This window comes from Podarcis cretensis (genome assembly GCF_951804945.1).
Source record: "Podarcis cretensis genome assembly, chromosome: 1".
NCBI lineage: Eukaryota > Metazoa > Chordata > Lepidosauria > Squamata > Lacertidae > Podarcis > Podarcis cretensis.
This window is the reverse complement of record NC_137170.1, coordinates 23,238,674-23,263,102: the sequence shown is the minus strand read 5'-3', so window position 1 is coordinate 23,263,102 and position 24,429 is coordinate 23,238,674. Positions and strand designations below refer to the sequence as shown.

The window sequence follows — 24,429 nt, the reverse complement described above, 5'->3', positions numbered from 1 at the left end:
TGTTACGAAACTGCGGGTTATTATAATAGTCCTGCCAATGTTTTTATCTGTTTGGTTTATCGAAATAGTTCTAATAATAGTAATAGTTTTAATAAATACAAGATATCTGTGCCCTTTTCAGACATTTGCAGCCTTTATCTGCCCTGCAGTTAGCTAGAAACACAACAGTCCACAATGACAATGCATACAACCTCTTGTTGAATCTTGTATTTGTTGGACTGCTGTCCTTTGCATAAATCCTCCCACCAATAGTTATCTTAGGCCAGTGGTGTCCAAACTTTTTTCAAAGAGAGGCCAGATTTGATGAAGTGAAGGGCTGTGGGGGCCGACCAAAGTTTATGACCTTTTTTTAGGAGTGAAGTTGTTGAGCTTAAACCGACCAGTGGGCCGGATTAGGCCCCCGAAATGGACTTTGGACATGCCTGTCAGGCCATCTTCGCCCTTTCCCCAGCACACCTGCTATCTGAAGAGCAGAGGGTACCAACTAGGGGGAGAGGGGGAAGACTTCTTAACTTAGAGCAAGTGACTCTTGAATTTGTCTGTTTATCATCTATTGGTGTTCGGATATTGAGAAACGCAAAGGAGCCATCATTAAACCCTGGCACCTCTGAAGATTCCCAGGAGAGCACTGTGATGTTAACATATGAGAGTGCCGGAGGTGAAATAGTTAAACAAGTTACCCAATCAGAACCCAGGGGGGTGGAGTCAGTGGGACTATAAAACCAGCTCTGGGAGGGGCGAAGGAGGGAGTTCTTTGGGAGTTGGGTGGTTGGTTGGAGTGGGAGTGAATTAGGATAGAGTCTGTGGGTAGGTTGAGTTAGTGTAGCGAAATAAGCTGAGTCAGGAACAGTTAGGAGCCAGGAAGACAAGTAAATATCTGAGAGGTGGTTTAGTGAGTGAGAGCAGGTAGCGGAAGTTATAGGTCTGGATAGGCACCCCATGATTGTAATTGACCGATACCGTTTATGAAACCACACGCTTGTTAAACTGCAATAAATAAACAGAAGTTTATGTTCCAATTTAACCCTGACTGGACTCAGTATTGTACCAGGTAGGGCCTGGCTGGTGGCAGCGAGAAATAAAGTGGTGGCACAGGGATCAATAGACAGGTGAAACGTCCGGGGACCCGGTGTGATCGCCACAAGCACCACCAACATCCTGGGTGGAGTTGCCCCCAGAGGCTGAGGCAGCAAATTTAAGCTTGCACAGGTGTCGAAAGCTTGTGGCTTGTAGACTCAAGATAACGTCATCACTTCTAGGTGACATCTACAACGCCCAGGCCTTTAGACACTGCTAAATCCTCTGTGCAGGATGCAAGCATGTGGATCTAGAGATGCACCTCTTGTGAGTCAGTTCCCTGCTTGAAACAGGAGGTCGCTACTATTAAGCAGCAAGCCACCTTCCTACTTAGATGTGGCTGGTAATACTGGGGTGCACAGTGGAAAGCCTATACTATACATGTATCAACTCAGCTTAGAGAACACACTCCTGAGAATACATTGGTTTTAGTTCTCCTACTCTAAAAGGGCCCAGTGTTGCTCTTGGTGGTAAACAAAACTGCACTAAATAAAGCATTTAAAAAACAAAACAAAACAAGAGCCATAATGTCAGATGAAAGAAAAAGCAAGTTACTGGATCTTGGGGACTCACCACATCGGAATCTTCCATCCAATTGACACTGTACCAGTCACCAAGGTAGGTTTGCCTCTTGTCATCAAAATAACACGCATAAGACGATTCGCTAGGATTAGCAGCAGTCGTGGCGTAAACTGCAAGGCAAGTGGAGGGGGCACTATTGACTTGCTTCCCCACAGCTGACACACGGCTGCCGTATGCGCTTGTCTGAGTGGCCTAATCTAAACCCAGCTGAAATTAAGAACTTTGGTTTTAAGCTGTTTTTAGACACATTTGCTCCAATCCAGAGCTCTGCGCACATTCAAAAGCCTTCCCTTAAAAGCGACAAAGAATGAATGGGAAAGCTTCCACACATGTAGCGCCACACATGGAACTATGCAACCCTTCAGAGGGATGCCAATTATGTGCCAGCTGGAAGGGTTGGCGAGCAAAGCAGCGACTGGATAGAGCTCTCAATATTTAAACTCCCATCCTCAAGGCCCCCATGTTATTCTGCTACAACCTCCATAATCCCCATTGGAGTCTCATCTGACCACCCAAGGTTGGTGTAGATCGGTGCAGTGAACTTCCAGACCCCTCCAAGCTTCCCTAGATGGCAGAGCCACTGCATTCAAGCCAAGCCTAACCTGTGCTACACCCAATGTCATTCATAGGAAGTCAGGTGTGGGGCAGGCAAGGACCTGACTCCACTGAAAGGCTTTCCAGGCCCCGGCAATCAACTGCAAAGCCCTGTGATCTGCTGACTGTCAGCTAATTTCGTGAAGCCCCTTGCAAAGCACTCCAGAAGACCTCACAACTGCAAGACTAAAGTATCAGCAGAGCACCTTGAAAGGTGCTTTGCAGGCTGTTCAGTTAACGGTATAGTCTTGATTTCAAACCCTGCAGGCAAAAAAGGGGTCACCTGACATGACTGTGATGACAGACAATTGACAGCTAGACGGTTCTAGCCTCATGCTGTATTTGGCAAACAAGAGGGTGGGAGGAGATCCAATTTCCCACCCCTGGTGTAGATAAGACTTAAAAACCATATTTAACCCAAAGTGCAATAATGCTTTCATGTTTTCAATACCTCCCAATGAAGACGTTTTGAGTACAATCAGATGATGGTCTCAGACCAGAACGCTGACTGTTCACTTACCATTGATATCATGAGGTAGATTTTTCATCATTGATCCAGATTCACATGCTTCAATGTAAAACACCATCTGCAATTTATGTTAAGAAATAGTGAGGCACACTTCTAGATGTTTGGGTAAAGATCTGGTACCTGCTTTTTCTCCCAAGTATCCTTTCCCTTACCCATAAGCTCACTGACCCACGCTCTATATCTCCATCAAATAGCGAAGATACTCTTTAATATTTGATTTGTAGATTATTACTACCCACCATGCCTCTAGACTAGAGGGGGAGGGAAACTGGCTTATTGTGATGTGCAAACCATACCAAGGTAATTAAATCTCAACTACTATCTGAAACCAGCCAGCTTCATCAAACACAGCTTGTTTCAACAGCTAACCATAGTTAGTTGAATGCAACACTAAGCAGTAGTTAATCTAACTTAGAAGCTTCCAGTCTTCTAGCAAGCAATCACTAACCTTATCCACATAACGCTATTCAGAAATTAGCATCACATGCAAACTGGCCCTACCTGTAAGACTTGCAGAAACCAACTTTCACTGAATTGTCCTACGTTCAACCCTGGGTTTCTCTAGCATCCTTTCTTGCCTTTTTGAATAGCTGTGCTCATAACAGGTATAAAAAAAGGCGCCACCTTCTTCAACTCCACGTTTACCAGAATTTGTTGGACCTTATACATGTTTCATATTCACTCAGAAGACGCACCTACCAAGTTCAACAGAACTTACTTCCAGTTAATCAAGCAGAATTAAAATAATACTGCCTTAAAAAAGCAAGTGTTTATTTTCACATTACTCTCCAGAGCAGAATGCATAGAAACCGGCTGAACATTATACACAAACTAGATACTCTGAAGGTAGGATGGGCCACAAAATGTTGGGTGGGGTTGTACCATTCCATCCCAGGTCAGGGTCTCCCTGCTGACCTGCCCAGTCTCACAACTGGGTGGAAGGAGGAATGGAATGAAGTAGTGGGAAGAGGGGAAGATACATGGAAATCAAAGCCTGTAGAAAGAACTATTTCCTTTTCTGGAGAGGTTATTTCCTTTAGGGTGTTTTCCCACCTTAAGGTGTTTTTGAGAACCTGCAAACTTTCGGGTTAACCCATGTTGACTGATACTTCTCTTTCCAGCTCTGTGAGCTCAGAAAATTTGAACTGGGAAAGAGAAAGAGGACACTTCCCATTCCAGTTTCAGATCTGTATTACTCCAGGTATGCCAAGGCAAGATTCTCTCAATATGCAAGAAAAAGGTGAAAAAGTCCAATAGGTTTTTATTTTTTTAAAAAAGGAGAGGGGGAAAGATTAATCATACCACCTTTCCACATACTTCTGTGTTATTGAGTTTAGGACTCTACTACAACATCCTTTCCAGTAACAATTAGCATTTAGAGCGGAAGAGTTCACAAAGCTGAGTCCTATGCAATTATAATGGCTGCTACTCCTAAAATTAAATAAATAAACAAATAAATAAATGTGGAAAATAGTCATTTTACCTTCTGGTATTTTTTGTGATGATACATATATGAAATGGTCTTGTTCAATTCTTCTACGTGAAGCTGTAAAACAAGGAGGTACCTGATCATATCCCACTGCTGTCCACTAAAGTAATAAGAAATACATCTAGCATACCATCAGGCATATGAAGCACTCCAAGTAGGTTATCAGTGATCTTTACAATAACCTTGCAAGGTGGGCTTGTATTGTCACAATTCCCATATTAACCGAAGGAGGCAGGGAAGGCCAAGAATTCAGCCCCTGCTCTACTGAAAACACTCACTGAGTGTCCTGTCAATGCATTCTCATGGCTGTTATATATTACCCAAAACAGCTCCTTTTTTAGCCTTCAATGAATGAGACAGAAGTCTGATACAATATACTGATACAATGCAGCCAAACTGTAGCTTGAGAAAACAAGTGTTTCTAGGCTTGCGAACTAAATCAGTGCTACTTAAGACAGGAAAAAAATTATTACGTACATCATCAGATGGAAAAGCCAGAAGTCCCGGGGCACCATGATCAGTGAAATAGACAAATATGTGATCCCGAGGGCCACTGCAGAGAGAGAAAACCTTCTTAATTTCCAATCTTTTACTTAAATTCCAACTTGGTGTTAAAACTATATTGATGAAGAAATGACGGCATTCCATTCTCACGTCTTTCCAATTACCTTCGTAGTACTTTTCCTGATCCTTTATTCTTCACTGCTTCAGCATCACCTCTGAGCACAGCAAGGAAGTTTGCTGGTGTAACATCCTACAGGTTGGAAAGAGATTTGAACCTGAAATGCAGCCAGCAACATTCCTTTTAAAATAAAAAAATTAAAAGTTGACTTCTGCGTGTTGGCTCCTATCCAGCAGAACTATGGCTTTCAAAGAGTGCTCTGGGGAACCTTGCATATAAACACACAAAAAAAGCTCGCCAGCAACACACATCCACAGAACCCTGGAACTTTAGACTGGCTCTCAGTTCATGTGGGGAGACGGAGAGTGTTGGGATTTTGAATACGTGCAGCTTCACACAGAGTTGGACGACAGCTAAGGCAATGTGAAGGAGTAAAATCTGCCTGGTGATACAGAGGCATGGAGACAGCTCCATGATTGGTCAAGCTCTCACGGGAATAATGATTTATGGCCTACTGACTGGAATGTGTTAGTCAGAGAGTAAGAGTTGGGAGGTTTGAGAGTTGCGAGTCGGAGGAGAGAGCTAGTTAAAGATCTGTGTTCTGTTCTGTTCCTGTTAATAGTCAACTGTATATAATAAACACCTATAAGTACAAGTTACTGGTTCCTGCTTCGTCCATCCTGCCTGCAGCCGATTGCTTTCATGAACTCTGTGTATACTCTGCTAGGTCTGGCTAACGTCCTGCAACAAGTCAGGAAGATGTCCATCTTACCCCCTAAACCTACTATACATGCTACTAGGATGCTTCGAAAGCTTTCTGAGTAAATTGATGGGGGTGGGCAATTAAGGAAGTACAGATAGCTAAACTAAATACAAGTGAGGTTGAGATAAGCGAGTATCCCCAACAGACTTGGAAAGCCAATGGTGAATTATGAATTGATCTCTATGCCCATCAGCTGCAGAACAAAGAACCAATTGCCTGGAAGACTTCCAAGACTTCAGGCTGCAATTCAAGGAGGGGGTGATCTGCCATGCAGGAGGGGGTTTGCATGCAGTGGATTTTGTGCTAGTGGACCGACAGCGTGCTTACAATTAACTAGTCTTGCTTCACTTGAAATATTTAATTCGCATTTAAATTGAAGCAAAGTCGCTAGGTTCTGGACAAAAGCATCCCAACTCAAGTGGCCCACTCTTCAGGTGGGTTAATAAAATCCTATTTCTTCGGGAAACTTGATATTCAAAGCTAGCAATGTTCCTAGGTTACCAAGTGAATAAATCTAGTTCCTACCTCTTTTACATAGTCTTTTGGTGTTCCTTTGTACACATCTGTACCATTGGGCCTGTTGATGATGATGCCTTTGGTTGGATTCCTGAAGTGAGGAAGTGGACAGGAAATATTAAAAGTGGCAAAAAGTGAAGTCATTTCTTTTCAAAGTTAAAAAAAGAGAAAACCTCTACAACATGCAGTAATGGGCTATTCATGTCCAGACAGGGGCGCAGCTGGGTCCACCAGCTGAAGCTGATGGAAGGCATTCCTTGCCACCAAACTGTGCTTCATACCATCAATCCAGTATCAGGGATATCCCTCTTTCTGTGGAAAACAGGAGACTAAACACTTGAGAAGTGTAGCAGCTGGCCCCCTTCTAACCATGAGTGAAGTCTGCCATTCTGTGAGATGCTTTTGTTAGGTCTTGTGACAAGACTCTAGATTCATATACAGCAGGTGTAGGGAACCTGTAGCCTTGCAGATGTTGTCAAACTACAACTCCCACCAACTCCTTGGGCCTTCAGGCCATGCACGCTGGGAGTTATAGTTCAGCAACAAATGAAGTACAGGCCACAGGTCTCCCACTTCCGATAAGCAGCAACAGCCCTGCACAGAAAGTTCACTTTCCTGCCAAAATTCTGATACTTACTGCTCATTGAAGGCAATGTCGTCATACATCATCACAACGATTTGTTCATCTGGAATGCCATTCCGGTGCACAATTTGATAAGCATGGCAGGCATCAGCCTGAAAAGACACAGGGCAGTTTTATTTACTGGGTGATTTTTAAATGTGTTATGGGAAACAGGAAAGTTGTAGCACTTGTCACTGGCCTCCAGTGAAAGTATCTCTTTTCATGCAAAGAAATCTCCAGTTAAACCTGGGACAATCCACCCCAAAGCCCTCTTTCATTACAACGCCGATAGGTTTATAAACCAAGCCAACCTGTTGCACATTCAACTTTTGCGCAACTGCTTATATATGTGCGGCGTCAGGAAAGAAATCAAAAATTTAAACAGTGAAAAGGCACAGAAAGGGCAAAAACGGAGAGAAAAGAACAGGGAAAATGCTAGCAATCCCAGAAGCCTTTGCAACTGCAATCCCATGCCTTTTTGAAAGAGGATCATTTTGAGATGGCACCTAAACGCAAGGCATCATCATCTTCCTTGGGTGCTGAGAAACCCAAGAAGCAGCAAGTGGTTTAGAGGGTGTTTGCAGGCTTTTTAAGATGGTGTTCCCCCACTATATGTAATTTCATATATACGCCTAGTACCCAGGAATGTAACACTCATGTAAGTGGGGAGTCACTTGTAGTTAAAATGAGGCAACGGAAAAACAGAGGCAGGTGTTGGCACACTCAAGGGAACCACAAGATATGCAAAAATAGGGGGGAACTCTAAGAGGGTCCCCCCCACCTTAATGTGGACAGAGATATTCTGTGACTACAGAATATGTAATGTTTACTGTTGGGAAAACCTGGGGTGGAGAAAAGCCAAGCAGCTATAAAATAAAAGCTGGTTAAAGAAACTCAACATGCCACAATCAAAGGCCCTGTCCATTTGATAACTTGATATTCTCACAAAAATCACTGCATTGAGGTCAATCCAAATAGGAATGGGGGGAAGGGGAAAAACTATGAACAGTGACGCTTTTACACTACTTGAACAGGAAGATATTGAAAAAAATAGATAAGCAATCTGTACAGAAAGGGTGGCAAATTGTGCCCCTTCCCCAAATGCTGTTGAACTTAATCACCTGCAATGTGAGCAAGGGCTGATGGGAGTTGTAGTCCAACCTCTGAAGCACACCAGGCCCCTCACCCCTGCTATGCAGAAACAAGTCCTGCGTCATGTAGGCTTGCATATATGCCAAGAGAACAACTCTCATGACTTCAGCACGTTCTCACTGTAGGACGCCATCCAGCGCCTGCAAAGGCCTTTTTATTTCCTTGCCCCTTTCTCCAAGACAGCCAAACACAGATGTTTTAAGTTTCATAATACCACTTTAAGAAATCACTTTCAAAATACTTCAAGCGTTAAGTAAACATTGAAGCCTTTTGCAAAAACCCACCACAATGTTTACCAATAACCTGTTTAAACTAGCAGAGATTCCTCCACACCCCCCCCCCAGGCAAGGCAAGACTGGATTCAGATTTAGCCATGGTTAGAGTAGACCTACTGAAACCAATGAGACTTAACAAATTTCAGTCACATTGATGTCAGGGGTCTGCTCTAACTACAAGTCTAATTCAATGACATATGGCCAAGTCAGGTAAGTGGATATAGAATCCCAGCCTGAATTTCTACAAAAAGGAGCTGGGCCATGAAAGGCAACAGACCACAGTTGGGCTGAGGGTCTCTTTTATGATCTGTTTTTGCATCCTTTCCTACAAACGCTGCCATCCAAATCTGCAGCTTTCGTCTTAATGAAGACTTGCACACTTCTGCACTGAAGCTCAACCATAGACTGCCTAGGAGCATAGGGACCACAAGTTAAGAAACCCTACCCTGGGAAATTCAAACCTGGAACAAATCAAAGTTACTTAATTGTGCAAGAACCTACATCAGAGACACAGGCTGCTATTATAAGAAGTCTGACAAGCTTTCCTCACGTGTCTGAATCTCAGTTCATAGTCCTTGCCTAAAGAATTTAGACTTCCTCCTCCTCCCACACAGTGTTGTTCGATCCTCTACCTCTAACCACAACTGCCTCTCCCTGACCTGCTTACAACTGAGGTTAGAGAGCTGAGTAGGGATTGCACAAGCTTTCCCACGTAGCTCTGTTTGTGCCAGCCGACTTCTGCACTATAGATGGGGAGGGAAGACGTGTGCTAGACCTAAATGTCCGTGCAGACCTTTCAGGCTTGCAGGATTACGATGGCACAGAGAACCACAGCAGCCTACCAACACCACTTCAATAGAAAGAGTCCCCAGAATGCTAGGGTAAGCTGTTCGGACTGCAATATTTAGCAGATTAATCAGCTAGTTTAACAAGATGGCAAGTAAACCGCCTGGTGACTTAATCCCAGTCACTCTTATACTCAGCTCATGTGATGAATGTCCACACTTGAGGATTGCGCCATCGTTATGTGCTGACTTGCAAGTGTAAATATGACCTAGACACAATCTTCAAAATCACCAGACCATTCTTCCCCAGTAGACTCTAGTGACCCTACTTCTGCCTAGAGATGGGGAACCTGCAGCTTCCCCTTTTCTTGCTGGGACTCCAACTCCCATCAGCCCCAGCCAACGTGGCCAATAGTCAGGGATGATGGAGGCTGAAGTCAAAATATTTTTGGAGGGCTCCAGCAAAGGTAGGGAACTGTATCTGGCCAATGGACTGGATCCCTGATCTCCCACACCCTTCATGGGCCAGGTGTCACAGACGGGCAGAGCCACCCACCTGTCAACCACACAATCTCACAGTAACATCAGGTGACCCATTTTTGCTTGCATGCACAATTAGCTGATTGTGTTAGCAAAGTCTGGTGCTAGCAGGACTTTCTAGGTGCCACCGATCAGAAGCGCCTGCAAACCCCCTATGGCCCAGGTACATCTTTACCCACCTCACATCTGACATCATCTATGACATCAGGTGTAAGGGAAGTGGGCGTGGTTTGGCCAAAATGACCTGGTGGTCCAAGTGCGAAAGCCGGCAGGCCAGTGGTTCACCACCTGTGTGCTATGTAAGAGAAACCAACTGGTGTTCATGCATGCAAGAGCCAGGATAGAGAACTCAACTCTGTTCAATGCAACAACTCCCTTCGCCCAGCCAACTCTTACCTGGTGTCTGTAGTTATACCAGGAATTGGAACCAGCGACAATGACAACCCAATGCTTGCCTCCATCCTCAGGCTCCTCCAGGGGAAAGGTGCTGATTCCTAGGACAAAGCTGAGCACTACCGCTATCTTCAAAGCCATGCTCTTTCTTCCTTCTTCACGAAGTACAGGAACTATGGGACACAAATAAAATGTCAGACTGGGGGAGGAGTGAGGGAGAAGAGCCACAATCTGTTGATGTCCTTTCAATTTTATTGTGCAGAGCCAGTTTTAAGAGACTATAGTTCAAAGTCCAGAGGAAGTGGGACACTGGATGTTCTTTCTGGTGTAGGTAAAAACAGAGGCAGTTTGAGTTCTTACTGGGGCTAGTGTGGTAAGGTAACACAGTTTTAAGAAGGCTTGCTCACAATTAAGACCCACCCAAGAATTTCCAAGTAAACATGCACTGGGTTGTAAAACCACTCTTGCCAGCAGTTAAAACCAGCAGGAGACAGACTTCCTAGAATTTGGTGTAATTGCATTTCTTTGACCAAGGCACCATCCTGATGGAGGAAATGGATGGTTCTGTCTGCCTCAGAATTAAGAAAAAGCAGAAAAGAAATGGCACTGCAGATCTTTTAGCAACCAATGCAACAACACTGGTACAGGTCATGGCTCTGCGCCTGCCAACACATCCCTCAAGACAATGTCTAGCAGAGGAAGCAAATCTGCAACTTCCTTTTCAAGGCGGGGGAAATGAGGACACACAAATCCAAGATATGGCAGGGAATCCGAACAAGACTTGTTCTCACATATTGTTCATCACATTGTGGCAAATAAAGTGAATATGATGCTGCCAATCTAGGAAGATAGTGCGATAAGGATCACGTGTCACAAGATTAGGGCGACATTCATCTAAGTTCTACTCAAAGTAGGCCCACTGAAATGAAATTAGGCACCATTTGCAATATAAATTTAAAGCAGTATCATTACTCCTTTTAAACCGTCAGGGCTTACCCTCAAAGAATCCTAGGAAGTGTAGTCAAGAGTGCTGAGAGATGTTAGGCAAACTCCTATTTCCTTCACAGAGCTACAGTCCCAGAGTGGTTTAACAGTCAGTCCTTCTTCCCAGGGAACTCTGGGAATTGCAGCTCTGCAAGGGAAATAGGATTCTCGTGACAATTCTCAGTGCCCTTAACTGCAGTTCCCAAGATGATTTGGGGGAAGTTATGTTCAAAGTGAATGCATTAAATGTACAATGCAGATAAGGGTCTTAGTCATCCTTACTGATTTCTAAATAGGACTAGCATTAGATACCACCATTAGTGATTGCAGCAAGATAATGATATTAAGTAGATGCTTCATGGTGGCACTGCGGGGGGGGGGGTACTTTTCTGTGATGGCCCCAAATTGTAGCACTCCCTCTGCATTGTGGTACGTATGTTTGGCCGCTGCAAGCTTTTAATTTTTAAAAAATCATTTATTTCAGTCTGTCTTCTTATAAATAAGTCTTACAGTGTTAGAGAGCCATTTTAAAGGCGAATAGCTTTTCTATTCGTTCAGGATATTTTGTCACTTTTATTTCCTGTAACTGGCCTATGTTTCCGAAGTAGCTGATTCCGCAAGGTTTTTCCTGTATTTTTTAAGCTGACTTGTTTGAGTTACATCCCAAAATATGCCCTATAAATGATTTTAGAAATAAATTAAATGCTCTGGGAGCATAAGCTCCATCAGGAACAGAAAATTCAAGCGTGTAGGTTCACGATTCCCATGTAGGTCTAGATGCCATCATCCAGTTTTCCCGATTCTGAGTTGCAAGGCCTCCCCCAGTAGGCTCACCCCTGTTCTAAATGAAATGGCCTGTGAATCTATGTGCACCCTCTTCTTCACACTCTCCCTGGGCTGCTGGTTCTGTCATCCAGTGGCAGTACTTCTTTCAGATCTTTTAGGTAACCAATGCCATCGTTGATTTGCCTAACAAGGAAACCCTTAATTGTTGCAAGGGATTCTGGGATGCTCACGTCTGTGGTTAGCTGCTATCCAGTCCTCCTGTGTGAGTGTGTCTAGCCACCCCCATCCTAGAAACAGAATGTGCCCTGGAATGCATCAAGACACCCACTCACAGCTTCTTCACATTGAACAGGAAGAGCAATAGCAGCAGGCAAGCTATCTTCCATGAAAATTAGTCTGGTGCAACCGAGTGAGGAACCCCCAGGGTAAGAACACCACATTGCCCAATTCCTCTTCGATTGTCTTTTTCCTTCGTTGGAATAATTGACAGTGGACAACATAATTATCACAATTTAGTTATACAAACACTGTTATAGAAGTAGGGCAGCTCCAAGCTAGAGGAGGAAGGGTGTGTCTTCCCAAAGATGCAATCATACTCACACTCATTGAGAGAGCGACTCACTGGGACTTGCATCTGAATAAAGCCTGTGTAGGATGGGCAAAAGTGACGCGGGTGGTGCTGTGGGTTAAACCACAGAGCCTAGGACTTGCCGATCAGAAGGTCGGCGGTCCGAACCCTCGCGACGGGTTGCTCGTTCCCAGCTCCTGCCAACCTAGCAGTTCGAAAGCACGTCAAAGTGCAAGTAGATAAATAGGTACCGCTCCGGCGGGAAGGTAAACGGAGTTTGTGTGCTGCTCTGGTTCGCCAGAAGTGGTTTAGTCATGCTGGCCACATGACCCGGAAGCTGTATGCCAGCTCCCTCGGCCTATAGAGCGAGATGAGTGCCGCAACCCCAGAGTCAGCCACGACTGGACCTAAGGGTCAGGGGTCCCTTTACCTTTAGGATGGGCAAAGACAATGGTCTGTGGTGAGCATGGAAGGAGACAGGAGGAGCATGGGCCTCTAGGATGATGTGCAGCCTGGCAGGAAACTCTTAGCTCCTTAATCCGAGCTTAGTGAGCACGTTCACATAGCCCAATGGACAAGGTGGCCACCCAGTGGCCTAGTAGGACATAGGAATCCTTGCCCATCACCACAGCGTGCAGCTAGGATAAGAATATAGCCAGGCACTGCCTAGTTAGCATTGCTTCCTCCTTCCCTTTGTGAGCAGTTGGTGGTACAAAGGGCAAGAGGGTCTTTTCTGGTGTGTGGAGAGGCCTGAGGAGTCTCTGGGACTCAATGGCTTATCATTCTGACGAAGACAAAAGACGACGGTGGGCAGACAAACTCACCAGGCACATACACCCTGTTATGCTACAAGGAAGCCTGCCCTGAAGTTTACTTCAGTTCAGTACAGTCACTTATTTATATTTAGGCAGACCATTAATAGTACTTTTGGCACAGGTTTCTCTTTTTAATATTTAAAGACACTTAGAGAGTCTATCTGGAGCCAATTAGATCCAACAGATATATGGCATCAGTTCCATTACTTTACAATAATAGTTCAATAGTGGCTGGGGAAACCCAGTCAGAAGGGTGGAGTATAAATATTTATTATTATTATTATAATTGTAATAAATTATTATAATACTTAAACATTTATATAGTGCCTTAAAGCACTTCACGTATTATAATTATAATAAATTATTATAATACTTAAACATTTATATAGTGCCTTAAAGCACTTCACATGTAGTTTCTAGTTATACTGTAATCCTTACAACAACCCTGTGGAGTAAAACCAGTGTTGTGCCCCATTTTGTGGATGGAGAACAGAGAGAGTCGCTTCCTTAAGGCCACCTATTATGTTCACAGTAGGTGAGTAATTAAAACCAGGAACTTCCTAGTCCATAGTTTAGGCCCCATGTGTACTATAGATTTAAGAATCATAGAACTGAAGAGTTGAAGGGAGCCCGAGGGTCATCTAGTCCAATCCCCTGCAATGCAGAAATCTCAGCGAAAGCATCTATGGCAGATGACCATCCAAGCTCTGCTTAAAAACCTCCAAGGAAGGAGAGTCCACAACCTCCAGAGGGAGACTGTTCCGCTGCTGAACAGCTCTTCCTGTCAGAAAGTGTTTCCTGATGTTTAGCCAGAATCTCCTTTCTTGTAACCTGAATCCACTGGTTCGAGTCCTACCTTCCGGAGGAGAAAACAAGCTTGCTCCATCTTCCATGTGACAGCCCTTGAGATATTTGAAGATTGATATCATATCTCCTCTTATCCAAGCTAAACAAACCCAACACTTTCAACCTAGTTCTTCATAAGCCTTGGTTTCCAGACCCTTGATCATCTTGCCTGCCCTCTTCTGCACAAGTTTGAGCTGCAGTATGATACCACTTTAAACATTAATCACTTCCCCCCAAAGAATCCTGGGAACTGTAGCTTGTAAAGGGTGCTGAGAGTTGTTAGGCAACCCCCTATTCCCCTCACAACTCTCAGCACCCTTAAACTATCATTCCCTGGATTCTTTGGTGGAAGCCATGAGAGTATGAAGTGGTATGATACTGCTTTAAAAGTGTAGCACATATGAGGCCATTACCAAACAACAGTTCTCCCAATAACTTGCTACTGCTCATGATATGAAAGTACAGATACTAGGACGTGTTAAACTCTGTGTGGGCACTCACATGTGTGCAAATGTATTGGGGGGGGGGACATGGGCGTAGCCAGAATTTATGTTAGGAGGGGCAGGCTTTTGTTAGGGGGGCAGAACCTCAGTTTTTTATTGATTTAGGGGCAGCAACTGCCCCACCAGCTACACCCATGGGAGGTGGGGGAAGAAGCCACACAACACAGCTAGCACTGTTAAGAAGTGTTATCTGTTTAAGCTGGTTGGCCTGGATACACAATTAATGCTTATAATAAATTACCTCAGCCAAGTCACGTTATGCCTGAATCATCAGAAAAGAATCACAACAGGAAGAAAAGGTCAATTTGGCTAAAGTTTACGTAAGATCTTTTACCTCCTTTTTAAGGATTACACACTCTGAACACAGAAAGTTGATAAGAAATCCAAGGACATTATTTATTTCACATGATGTCGTCCCCCACCTCATTTGGAATAAAAAGTAGAAGTAGACTTCTTGAAGTGTTCCTAAGCTCCCACTTCTTTTTGGAGGGAGCAGAAACAACTGAATAACAGTCATATCCCTCTGTCCCCTTTATTTCCCATTCCTGGCCTCTACTGGGCTATGAAGACTGGGAAGTGTCATCTCCACAGTTGCCAAACCACCAAGAGGAGAAGATGGCAACCAGGAGTTTGTGGCTTGATTACCAAAGCTAACCAAAAATTGTGGAACCCCCCACGCCCCATTTTAAAAAAAGTCTTTTGCAGTAGCAAAAAGAGCTGAGCAGTTCTTTGGACTTGGTCCTTGTTTTCAGCCAGCATATAGGAATGTGCACAACTGTTAGAAGCAGTGAACACACTATCAAGTAGTTAATCATTCTCCTTCCGTCTACAAATCTTTTGCACCTGGGTCATTTCAGCAAAGGAGATCAATACAAGGCTGTGGTGCAGCCTTTGCCAACCTCCAGAGGTCTGGGATGACAACTCCCATGAGCCCGAGGCAGTACGGTGGTAGTCCAAAATATCTTGTTATTTTGGCAAAGGCTGCTGTTTACATTTTGAGTTGTTCTTATGCGGGAAAACTTCCTGCATAGCCATTTCCTCCCTCCCCCCGTCCCCCGTCTTATAACAAAATATGAAGAGGTCGACGCTATTTAGCAGTCCGAAAGTGCTAACACAGGGACAGCCAACCTAATGCACTCAAGGTTTTGTTGGACAACAATGCCTATCATTCCTGATCAATTGCCATAAAGGCTGGGCCTAATGGGAGTTGGAGTCCAACAACACCTGGAGGTTGTCTACCCTCACCCTAACGTTTGCTCAGCCTAACTCTCCCTTTTTGCAGCAGTGGGGAGTGATTTTCTGCAGGGCTGGGGAATGTGTGAGAATTAAGAAAGCACGTTTTTTTCTTCTCATCTTATCAGTGTGGGGGGGGGACCCCATTTTTCACTTTCATCTCAACCTAATTATACCATAAAAAGGTAAAAGGTAAAGGTACCCCTGCCCATACGGGCCAGTCTTGACAGACTCTGGGGTTGTGCGCCCATCTCACTTAAGAGGCCAGGGGCCAGCGCTGTCCGGAGACACTTCCGGGTTACGTGGCCAGCGTGACATCGCTGCTCTGGCGAGCCAGAGCCGCACACGGAAACGCTGTTTACCTTCCCGCTGGTAAGCGGTCCCTATTTATCTACTTGCACCCGGAGGTGCTTTCGAACTGCTAGGTTGGCAGGCGCTGGGACCGAGCAGCGGGAGCGCACCCCGCCGCAGGGATTCGAACCGCCGACCTTTCGATCGGCAAGTCCTAGGCACTGAGGCTTTAACCCACAGCGCCACCTGCGTCCCATTTAATTATACCATACCCATGAGCAAATGTTCGTTTTCTCCTTTCTGTGCAATATGGTGGTGACCCAGTTCTTAGACTGGGACAACTTATCTGATAGCAATGAAGTCAGATTTGAAACGAAGACTAAACTAACCATCCTGTAATGTGGGCACAACTGGTGATAACAGCGACATTATCAGATCCCAGACTTGATCAGAGAACAGCAGCAAAACTAAGCACCCGGCAAATTTTAAATAGAAATCACCAAAAGCCAATCACCTTTGGTTTGAATTCCATTGTCTTTCCTTGATAAAGTACAACAGAATTTCAATCAAACATATGGAATGTTAAACATTGCCAAAAAGAAATTTCACTAAAGTTCGCCTCCCCCCCTTTCTTTTTCATATATCTTTTTTTAAAAAACCACACACACACCAAGATCAGTTGGTTCTGACGAAGCCTCCTGATAAATATTTTATTAAGATAGTATAGGCCATTTTTATTTATTTCACACATGTAGTAGCCCGGCCAGTCTCCCATGCATGGTGTTAAACTGTAATAGAATATACAAGTTACAAGAAAGGATATTCAGACTAAACTTTCGACAAAACAATCAGACAGTAAGAGCTGTTCCACAGTGGAACAGACTCCCACGAGAGGTGATGGACTCTCCTTCCTTGGGAGGTTTTTAAGCAAAGATTGGATGGTCATCTGTCATGGATGCTTTAGCTGAGATTCCTGCATTGCAGAGAAGAGATGACCTGTGCATCCCTTCCAACTCTAGGATTCTATGATAATACACCACAGTGTAACAATATTTGGAATCAATGTTAAAAAAAATAAATCGCAAAATGAATTTTGAAGTATTTTTTAAAAGAATATTAAGGTTGGTTTCCTTCATTCTAAATATTACAGTAATGTTTTCTGCACTGCCACTGCAGAAGCCTCTGTGGGTGTCATGGAAGGATTGTATTCTTCAGGCACACACTCAGCCCACACAAGGGGCTGGCTGGGCCTGTTGAACCATGGGAGGCAACTGCATGTTACTGAAGGTTCACCCTACAACAAACAACTGGTACTCCCTTTTGATCATAACAACCAAACAGCCCTGCCACATCAGACCAAAAGCCAATCTAGTCCAACACCCTGTTTCCCACAGTAGACAGAGTCAGGGGCTCGTCTGCAAAGCCATAGACTTCACAGGGAAAGGTTTGCATTAGATAACAAGCTGTGTTTGGGGGGGACGATTGTCTTGTCACCTTTCATCTCAACCAAGCTTCCCCTTCATACAGCTTCAGAACTATACAAATACTAGAAAAGGATACCACTTCACTCGTGTTGAAACTCCTGAACGGCAGGACAAAATAATGCTTCTTACACCACTACATGCTACACCCTTGGTTAAGCGATTTACAAGAGGAGCCAGTTCAGCCAAGTAATTGACAAATGTCGTCACACACAGCCTTCCAAAGCCAGCCTTATGTTTCAGGGTGTGCGCTAACCTCACCGCAACTCAGTTTCACGCACACCTCTGAGGAGTAGCAGAGGGAGACTCGGAGATAGTGTCTATACAGTGGTGCCTCGCAAGACGAAATTAATCCGTTCCGTGAGGCTCTTCGTATAGCGGTTTTTTCGTCTTGCGAAGCACGGCTATTAGCGGCTTAGCGGATTAGCGCTATTAGCAGCTTATCAGCGGATCAGCTGATAAGCGGCTTAGGGCTTAGGAAAAGGGGGGGAAAGGGGGGGGGAAAGGGGAAAAAAACCCGCAGGAACTCGCAAGACATTTTCGTCTTGCGAAGCAAGCCCATAGGGAAATTTGTTTTGCGAAGCGCCTCCAAAACGGAAAACCCTTTCGTCTAGCGGGTTTTCCGTCTTGCGAGGCGTTCGTCTTGCAGGGCACCACTGTATTAAGTTCTGCACCACTTGCATGTTGCAGGACAATTTGTTCCATCATTAATTAAAAGAAAGATGGGGAACCTGTGATCCTCCAAATGTTACTGGATTTCCAGCATGGCTGGAGGTTGCGTTAGGTAATATGTTTGAATGTTGAATGTGTAAGTGTATGACTAGAGCCGTGGTTCCCAACGTGGGGCACACGTCCCACAGGGGGGCATTTTAATTTTTAAGGGGGGCAATTTGGAAGCTTGTTTAGACCAAGTTAATGGCCTTTCTACACGTGAATAGGAGTTCACTTTTTGAATAATAAGAATTATATGTCACAGGGGGGCGGAATCAGGATTTTAGAGAAGCTTCGGTGGGGCATGCCCCCCAAAAAGGTTGGGAACCACTGGTCTAGAGACAATGGATAGAACAAACACCATTAGCTGTACTGCTGGATAAGTGTTTAATGGTTATTGTATTTGCATTTGTTTAAAAAACCAATACAATTTTTGGGGTTTTTTCGAAGTGTGGAGAACGGTACTGCTTAACAAAAATCATCAAAATTGCCTCACCAAACTGGAATAAAGTCCATCTAGTCTCCCTCAATGACTAGCGAAATTTCCCAGCAGGGACCAGGCACAATGTTAATAACTATTTCGGGTGTTTGTCTTCAGCAGCCAATAATATGTCTGCACAAAGGGGAGATACCCAGCCTGTAAACAAAAAGTTCCATTTTGTCATCATGACTGATGGCTTTTGACAAATTTATACAAAACAGGTTACTGGATGGCTGGTTTGTGGGAAAGTAATTCCTTATGAATTCTCTCAACACAAGGCAGAATTAGTTCCTGCTTTAGACTTCCCTAAACCTACTGGCAGTTTCACTAGGACCCATGGCATCGACAGTTCAAGCGCACCAACTGCACCAGTACAAAGTGTTAAAAATTGTGGGTTTCTAATACATGGATGAGCATAGGAGGATGAGCGATTGGTGGCAGCTGCAAGCAGGAGATTTTGAGTGGCAATTGGGCGGGTGACTGATGCCTGCAGCAAGGGCTGCTTGTGATTGGCTGTTGCTGCAGCAATTTGGCGGTCGAGGTGTGCGATTGGCAGCGGGCGGTCAGGTGTTTTTTGGCAACCACCCCCCCCAAAAAAGCTTAACAACTCTGGGCAATCTCCCCCCATTTCCTTAATTTGGAGTCCCCCAAAATAGGGGTCTTATACAAGGGAAAATACGGTATACATTACAAGTTCTTCACTGCCTATTATTGGTTCCTGTTTGCAAACAACTTTCAAAAGCAAGCCTACAGCTAAATATTTACACTTGTGGAATTTTAAATTTATCTCTGTGAACTCTCTTATCACCTATTGCAAAAGGTACAGAGCTGAATACCAAACCAACTCCTCCCCCACTCAGGACTCAACATGACTAGGGTTACAATACCAGAGAAACATGACTGAATTCCAGGAAAAGGCATTACCTAAAGTCCTCCCACATCTTAAAATGCAAATAGCATGGCTGGTTGGAAAAGATATACAACCAACTGCCTCACCCCAAAGCACACAGAGGGGTGTAATCAGAGTTCCTCCAGGGTGCTATTCCGCTAAGTTTCACTCAGAGCTCACCAAATGAGATTAATGGACCTAACTTAGAATCCTAGAATTGTAATAGCTGTCAACTTTCAGATTTGAAAATAAGGGATCAGCAGCCTCGAAAATAAGGGATCAGCGTAGATATCGAACAATCCAGGATAGCAGTGGGAAATGGCGCTGGAATAAGGGAATTTCCCACAAAAAAAGGGAAGGTTGACAGCTATGAGAATTGTAGATTTGGAAGGAACCTCGAGGGTCATCTAGTCCAGCATTGCAGGAAGATGCAGGCAGCCTCTATGGGGAACTGAACCCATGACCTTGGAGTTATCAAGCACCGCACTCTAGCCATGGTCAGATCACTTCCTGGTGCAACTGGACTTTTAATGTTTAACAGACTATTGCATTTTAATATTCTGTTGGAAGCCGACCAGTGTGGCTAGGGAAACCCAGCCAGATTGGCGGAGTATAAATAATAAATCATCATTATAATCGGGAGTTAACTAATTTCAGTGGGGTTCCTCTGAGCAAAACATTACCAAAAACTTGTTGCTCAGTTGGATTTACGAGTACAAAACTGTAATGCAAGTGATTTGTGTGTGTTTTTTTTTGGGGGGGGGAGTATATGCATGAGAGCCTCAATCCACGGAAACAAATGGGTTCCAGAGATCCTGAGGAGGATCAGGTTGTGCATACCTACAGAAATCCAATATAACCCCCAACAACCTGGGGATGATGCATATTTGTGTGTGGGCTGGGGGTGTGCGCACGTGACCCACATTGGTAGAAACTCCTGCTGTGCATGTTGTCATTATTATTATTATTCTGGATTAAATTTGTGCTCCGCCCTTTGATGCGTAGATCTCAGGGCGGTGCACAACAGGAAAACCACAAGGTTGTTGCAGCCACCGCAAAAGGCGAAGCGGCTGGCGGGCTTCGGGCAAGAGGAGAGACCACCTCGACCTCCGGCAAAGCAAAGCGACGACCCTTGTGGTCTCGCTGACTCGCACCCTCCATTCGCCCCCTCGCCCACCCCCCCACAACTGGCAACCTAGATTTAAGGGGAGGGGGGCGCATAACGCTTCTATACATTGCTACATATACGCGCGCGCACCGTTAAGGCCCCGACCTCTTACCAAAAGCTGGAAGGAGAGGGCGGGTCGTCGTCGTCGCTGCTGCTGCTGCTGCCACCCGCTTTCTCGCGCCCACCCCGCGCTCTGCAAACACAGGAAACCGAAGCCCGGCGGTGGCGGAGACGGCGGCAGCGGCTGAGGTTCGTGCGGCCGCGGGAGACACTTATAGGCGAGGAGCGGCAGGGGCGGGGCAAGAGCGTGACGGGCAGGCCTGGAGTCCACTGGCTGGGCGGGGAAGGGGTCGGCCCACATCGCACGGGATGGCGATCCCTATGGAACGGGCGGTGCATGTCGGGAATGGGAGGCCTCCGTCGCCGAGCGCCTCTGGGGGCGGGGCTCCCGCTAAGGGGGAAAGCCGCGCTCGCGACTCAAGGCAGTCGGCCGGCCCTGCGAGGCAGGCCGCTCCGGGGTCAGCGGGGCTTAGTGCCTCGTGGGCGTGGGGATAAAAAGGGGGCCGCCTTGAACTTCTTGGCGGAAGGGTGGGCTATACCTGTAATAATAACAACTATTATTATTATTATTTGCAGTAATAATGATAATACATCCTAATAATAATGATTTACATCTTATGCCCTGTTAAAATGCGTTTTTTGTGGGGACGGCCCTATTGGGTTGTTTTTGTTTTTATTATGTATTTTGTGGTTTTATATCTTGATTTTATTCTGTGACTCGCTGGTATAGGACGGTATATAAACTCAATAAATTATGGTGATGTCTGAAATCTGTTTATGAGTCTCGCTCACAGCCCGATCCCTGTGTATGTTTTAACACATTGAGTTCCATGGGAAACACGGGGGGGGGGGCTTGTATTTTCACAACAACCCTGTGAAGTAGATTAGGCTGAGAGGAGGTGACTGGCCCAAGACCACCCGCTGGGCTTCTTGGCTGAAGTGAGGATTTGAACTCGGGTCTCCCAGGTTCTCCTCAGACATTTTAATCACCAGTCAGGCGGATTGGCACAGCCGGCGCCCTATCATTAGACAAGAGTGTGGAGGTTGTTCTCAGGCAACTGGTTTTTTTTAGGGAGGGTAGGATTTTGTCTCTCAGCTTGGCTGGCCTTCGGTATTGTTATGTACCTTGATTTGAAGGTGAGGGGCCAGTTTGCTGTTCTGCCCCAGAGAACAAAATGTCTTTGGACAGGTGTAGAGGTCATGTGGCTCCACTACACAATATACTTTGAAAACATTTGAGAAGTTTCAGTGACCTCTGCTGGATGAAAACTGAAATTCCATTTGCTGGAGAAGGAAGTTTCAGTTCAAAACATATTTTTAATTTTTAATCTCTCTTTTGCCCTTGCGCCAACTTTTCTTCCCAGCTTTACTAACCATGGCAGTCTCTTTTTGTTTTAGCAACCCTGAACAATTTAGTGTCATCAACCTGAATAACTTGGGACCATTCATTTCAATGGGGCTACTCTAAGTAGAATTTAGTCATATACTACCTAAAAGCATCACTAGCTCAGATGCTACTTCACTTTCACTACAAGCTTATGAGTTTGTAGGTACTAGACATTCCTAGTACTCCTGGCTCTAGAGTTTAATTAAAGCTTGATGTTAAGAATAGGTGCCAGACTCCTGTGTATTAAGCTGTGTGCAATACACTTTCAATCCCCTGGAATTAAAAAGCTAATTAAGGATTAAAAAGCCAATTAAATTAGGGTAAGCTTCATCGTGAGATGATAGTTTATGGAACGAGCCCTTAAGAGGACAACGCATCAAAGAGACTATGTGAGATAGCAAATGGCTGAGGCCTCTCCCTCAACTCAGAGTTAGACAATAAAGCCAGATTTTAGAGAGGTTTAGAGTGAGAAGCAATGTGAGTTAGGGATTATGTGACTGGGATGCAAAGCAGCAAGCAGAGCATGATGTCTGTTTGAATCCAGGGTTGCAGCTATGGGAGAAGCAAGACTAGGCATAGGCAAACTCGGCTCTCCAGATGTTTTGGGACTACAACTCCTATCATCCCTAGCCAACAGGACCAGTGGTCAGGGTTGATGGGAGTTGTAGTCCCAAAACATCTGGAGGGTCAAGTTTGCCTATGCCTGAGCAAGACCCGCTTGGGATGTGATGTTGGTTTCTGCTCTCTTCACTGTGCAGCGAAGTGCTTGTCACGAGGCAATGTTTACATTCCACAGTCTGTACTGTTGGGTTTTCCCACGGGAAAGGGAGACTGGATGTGACGTACACTGGTTTCCTGTTTTTCACTGTTCTCTCAGTGTGATTCTCTCCGTGCGTCAGAGGAGAGAGGATGCCTTTTCTGCTCCGGCAGAGGCAAGATGTTTTTCTGTAACCTACCAGCTTTGAAATGTAAATAAAGCAATATAGAGCATGTTGGCACGTATTCCTCATCATTCCGCTGTGCACGGGACACTGCATTCAACATGTTAATCCTTGAACTCCTCCATCATAGGCTCAGGTTGTATATATGTGTAAATAAACCATATATCATAAAGGTTGTATATATGTGTAAATATCATAAAGGTTGTATATATGTGTAAATAAACCATATATCATAAAAACAACACAGCCTCCGCTGTGCCTCATTTCCGAAAGGAAACACAAACCCTGGGTAAGCTTGCTTAGAACCCCTGGAATCTCACACCACTCAGAGACTGGGGTAGCATGCAACAGTATTTTGCAAGCCACATTGAGCACTCTGCAATGGAATGAAAATCCCAAAATACATGTACACACAATGGGACAGCAGCGGGTGCGTATCTTGTGTTCATGGACACACTTCACCAGAATCAAATGGGCTGGGGTGTAACACTGGACAGCAGACAGGCTACCTGATCATTATTCCTGCCCATGCCCAGCCAATATAGTACTATAACCCAACCTGATATTGTACTATAACCAATGAAGTTGTGGCCTGTTTTGTACCCACAACTAAGACCTACATCTGCACCATACATTTAAAGCACTTTTATACAACTTTGAACAGCTTCCCCCAAAGATTCCTGGGAACTGTGGTTTGTGAAGGGTCCTGAGATTTGTTGTAGAGACTCCTATTCCCTTCCCAAAACTACAGTTTGACAGAGGAGCTTGTCAATCTTGCTTCCCAGGGAACCCTGAGAATTTTAACTATGAGGATTCAAGAAAAAGGGCCATGCAGCTCATAGTTAAACTCTGGGATTTGTTACCACAACATGTAGTAATTTTCACCAACTTTTAAAGCTTTAAAGGAGAATTAGGAAACCTCATGGGTGGAGGGAAGTACTGGGCTGTGGGGGAGGGAGGTGAAGGTATTAATTGAAATTGTTAAAGATTGGTATAGGATTTAAGAGATTTAAATTTTTATATTCTATAAGGAAAGCAGAAAGCAGCAAGAAATATCAAGTAAAGGTATCATCGTAAATGAAAACATGAGACTTATGCCGGTGGTCAGGGATGATGGGAACTCTAGTCCAAAAACAGTTGGGAAAACCCTGATCTGGCAGTCTTGAGCATCTGAAGAAAAGGCAGAAGCTCAAATCAAGCCCGTGAGCATTGGAAGTAGGAGTGAGAAACCCCTTCAGCTATCAGGATCACTCCCATATCTAAAAAACTGGGCGGATTTCCCTCTTCTCAAGGCACTCGCAAGGCAAAGAGGGAGAAAGCAAAGAAACTTTGGCGTCGTTGCAACT

General features: G+C 44.8%; 1 protein-coding gene across 1 annotated transcript in view; it reads right to left on the bottom strand.

The window, feature by feature from the left end:
* Positions 1-20,970, bottom strand: part of LGMN (legumain) — a 28,980-nt gene extending 8,010 nt beyond the window's left edge. Inside the window, exons 1-9 of the mRNA XM_079949072.1 lie at positions 20,808-20,970; positions 9,943-10,112; positions 6,810-6,907; positions 6,182-6,263; positions 4,940-5,025; positions 4,749-4,824; positions 4,266-4,328; positions 2,774-2,840; positions 1,651-1,769 (exon numbers count right to left, since the gene is read on the bottom strand). Coding sequence (XP_079805198.1) covers positions 1,651-1,769; positions 2,774-2,840; positions 4,266-4,328; positions 4,749-4,824; positions 4,940-5,025; positions 6,182-6,263; positions 6,810-6,907; positions 9,943-10,080 — 729 coding nt within the window. The 5' untranslated portion in view covers positions 10,081-10,112; positions 20,808-20,970. The remainder of the gene's footprint in view (positions 1-1,650; positions 1,770-2,773; positions 2,841-4,265; positions 4,329-4,748; positions 4,825-4,939; positions 5,026-6,181; positions 6,264-6,809; positions 6,908-9,942; positions 10,113-20,807) is intronic.
* Positions 20,971-24,429: the final 3,459 nt, after the last annotated feature.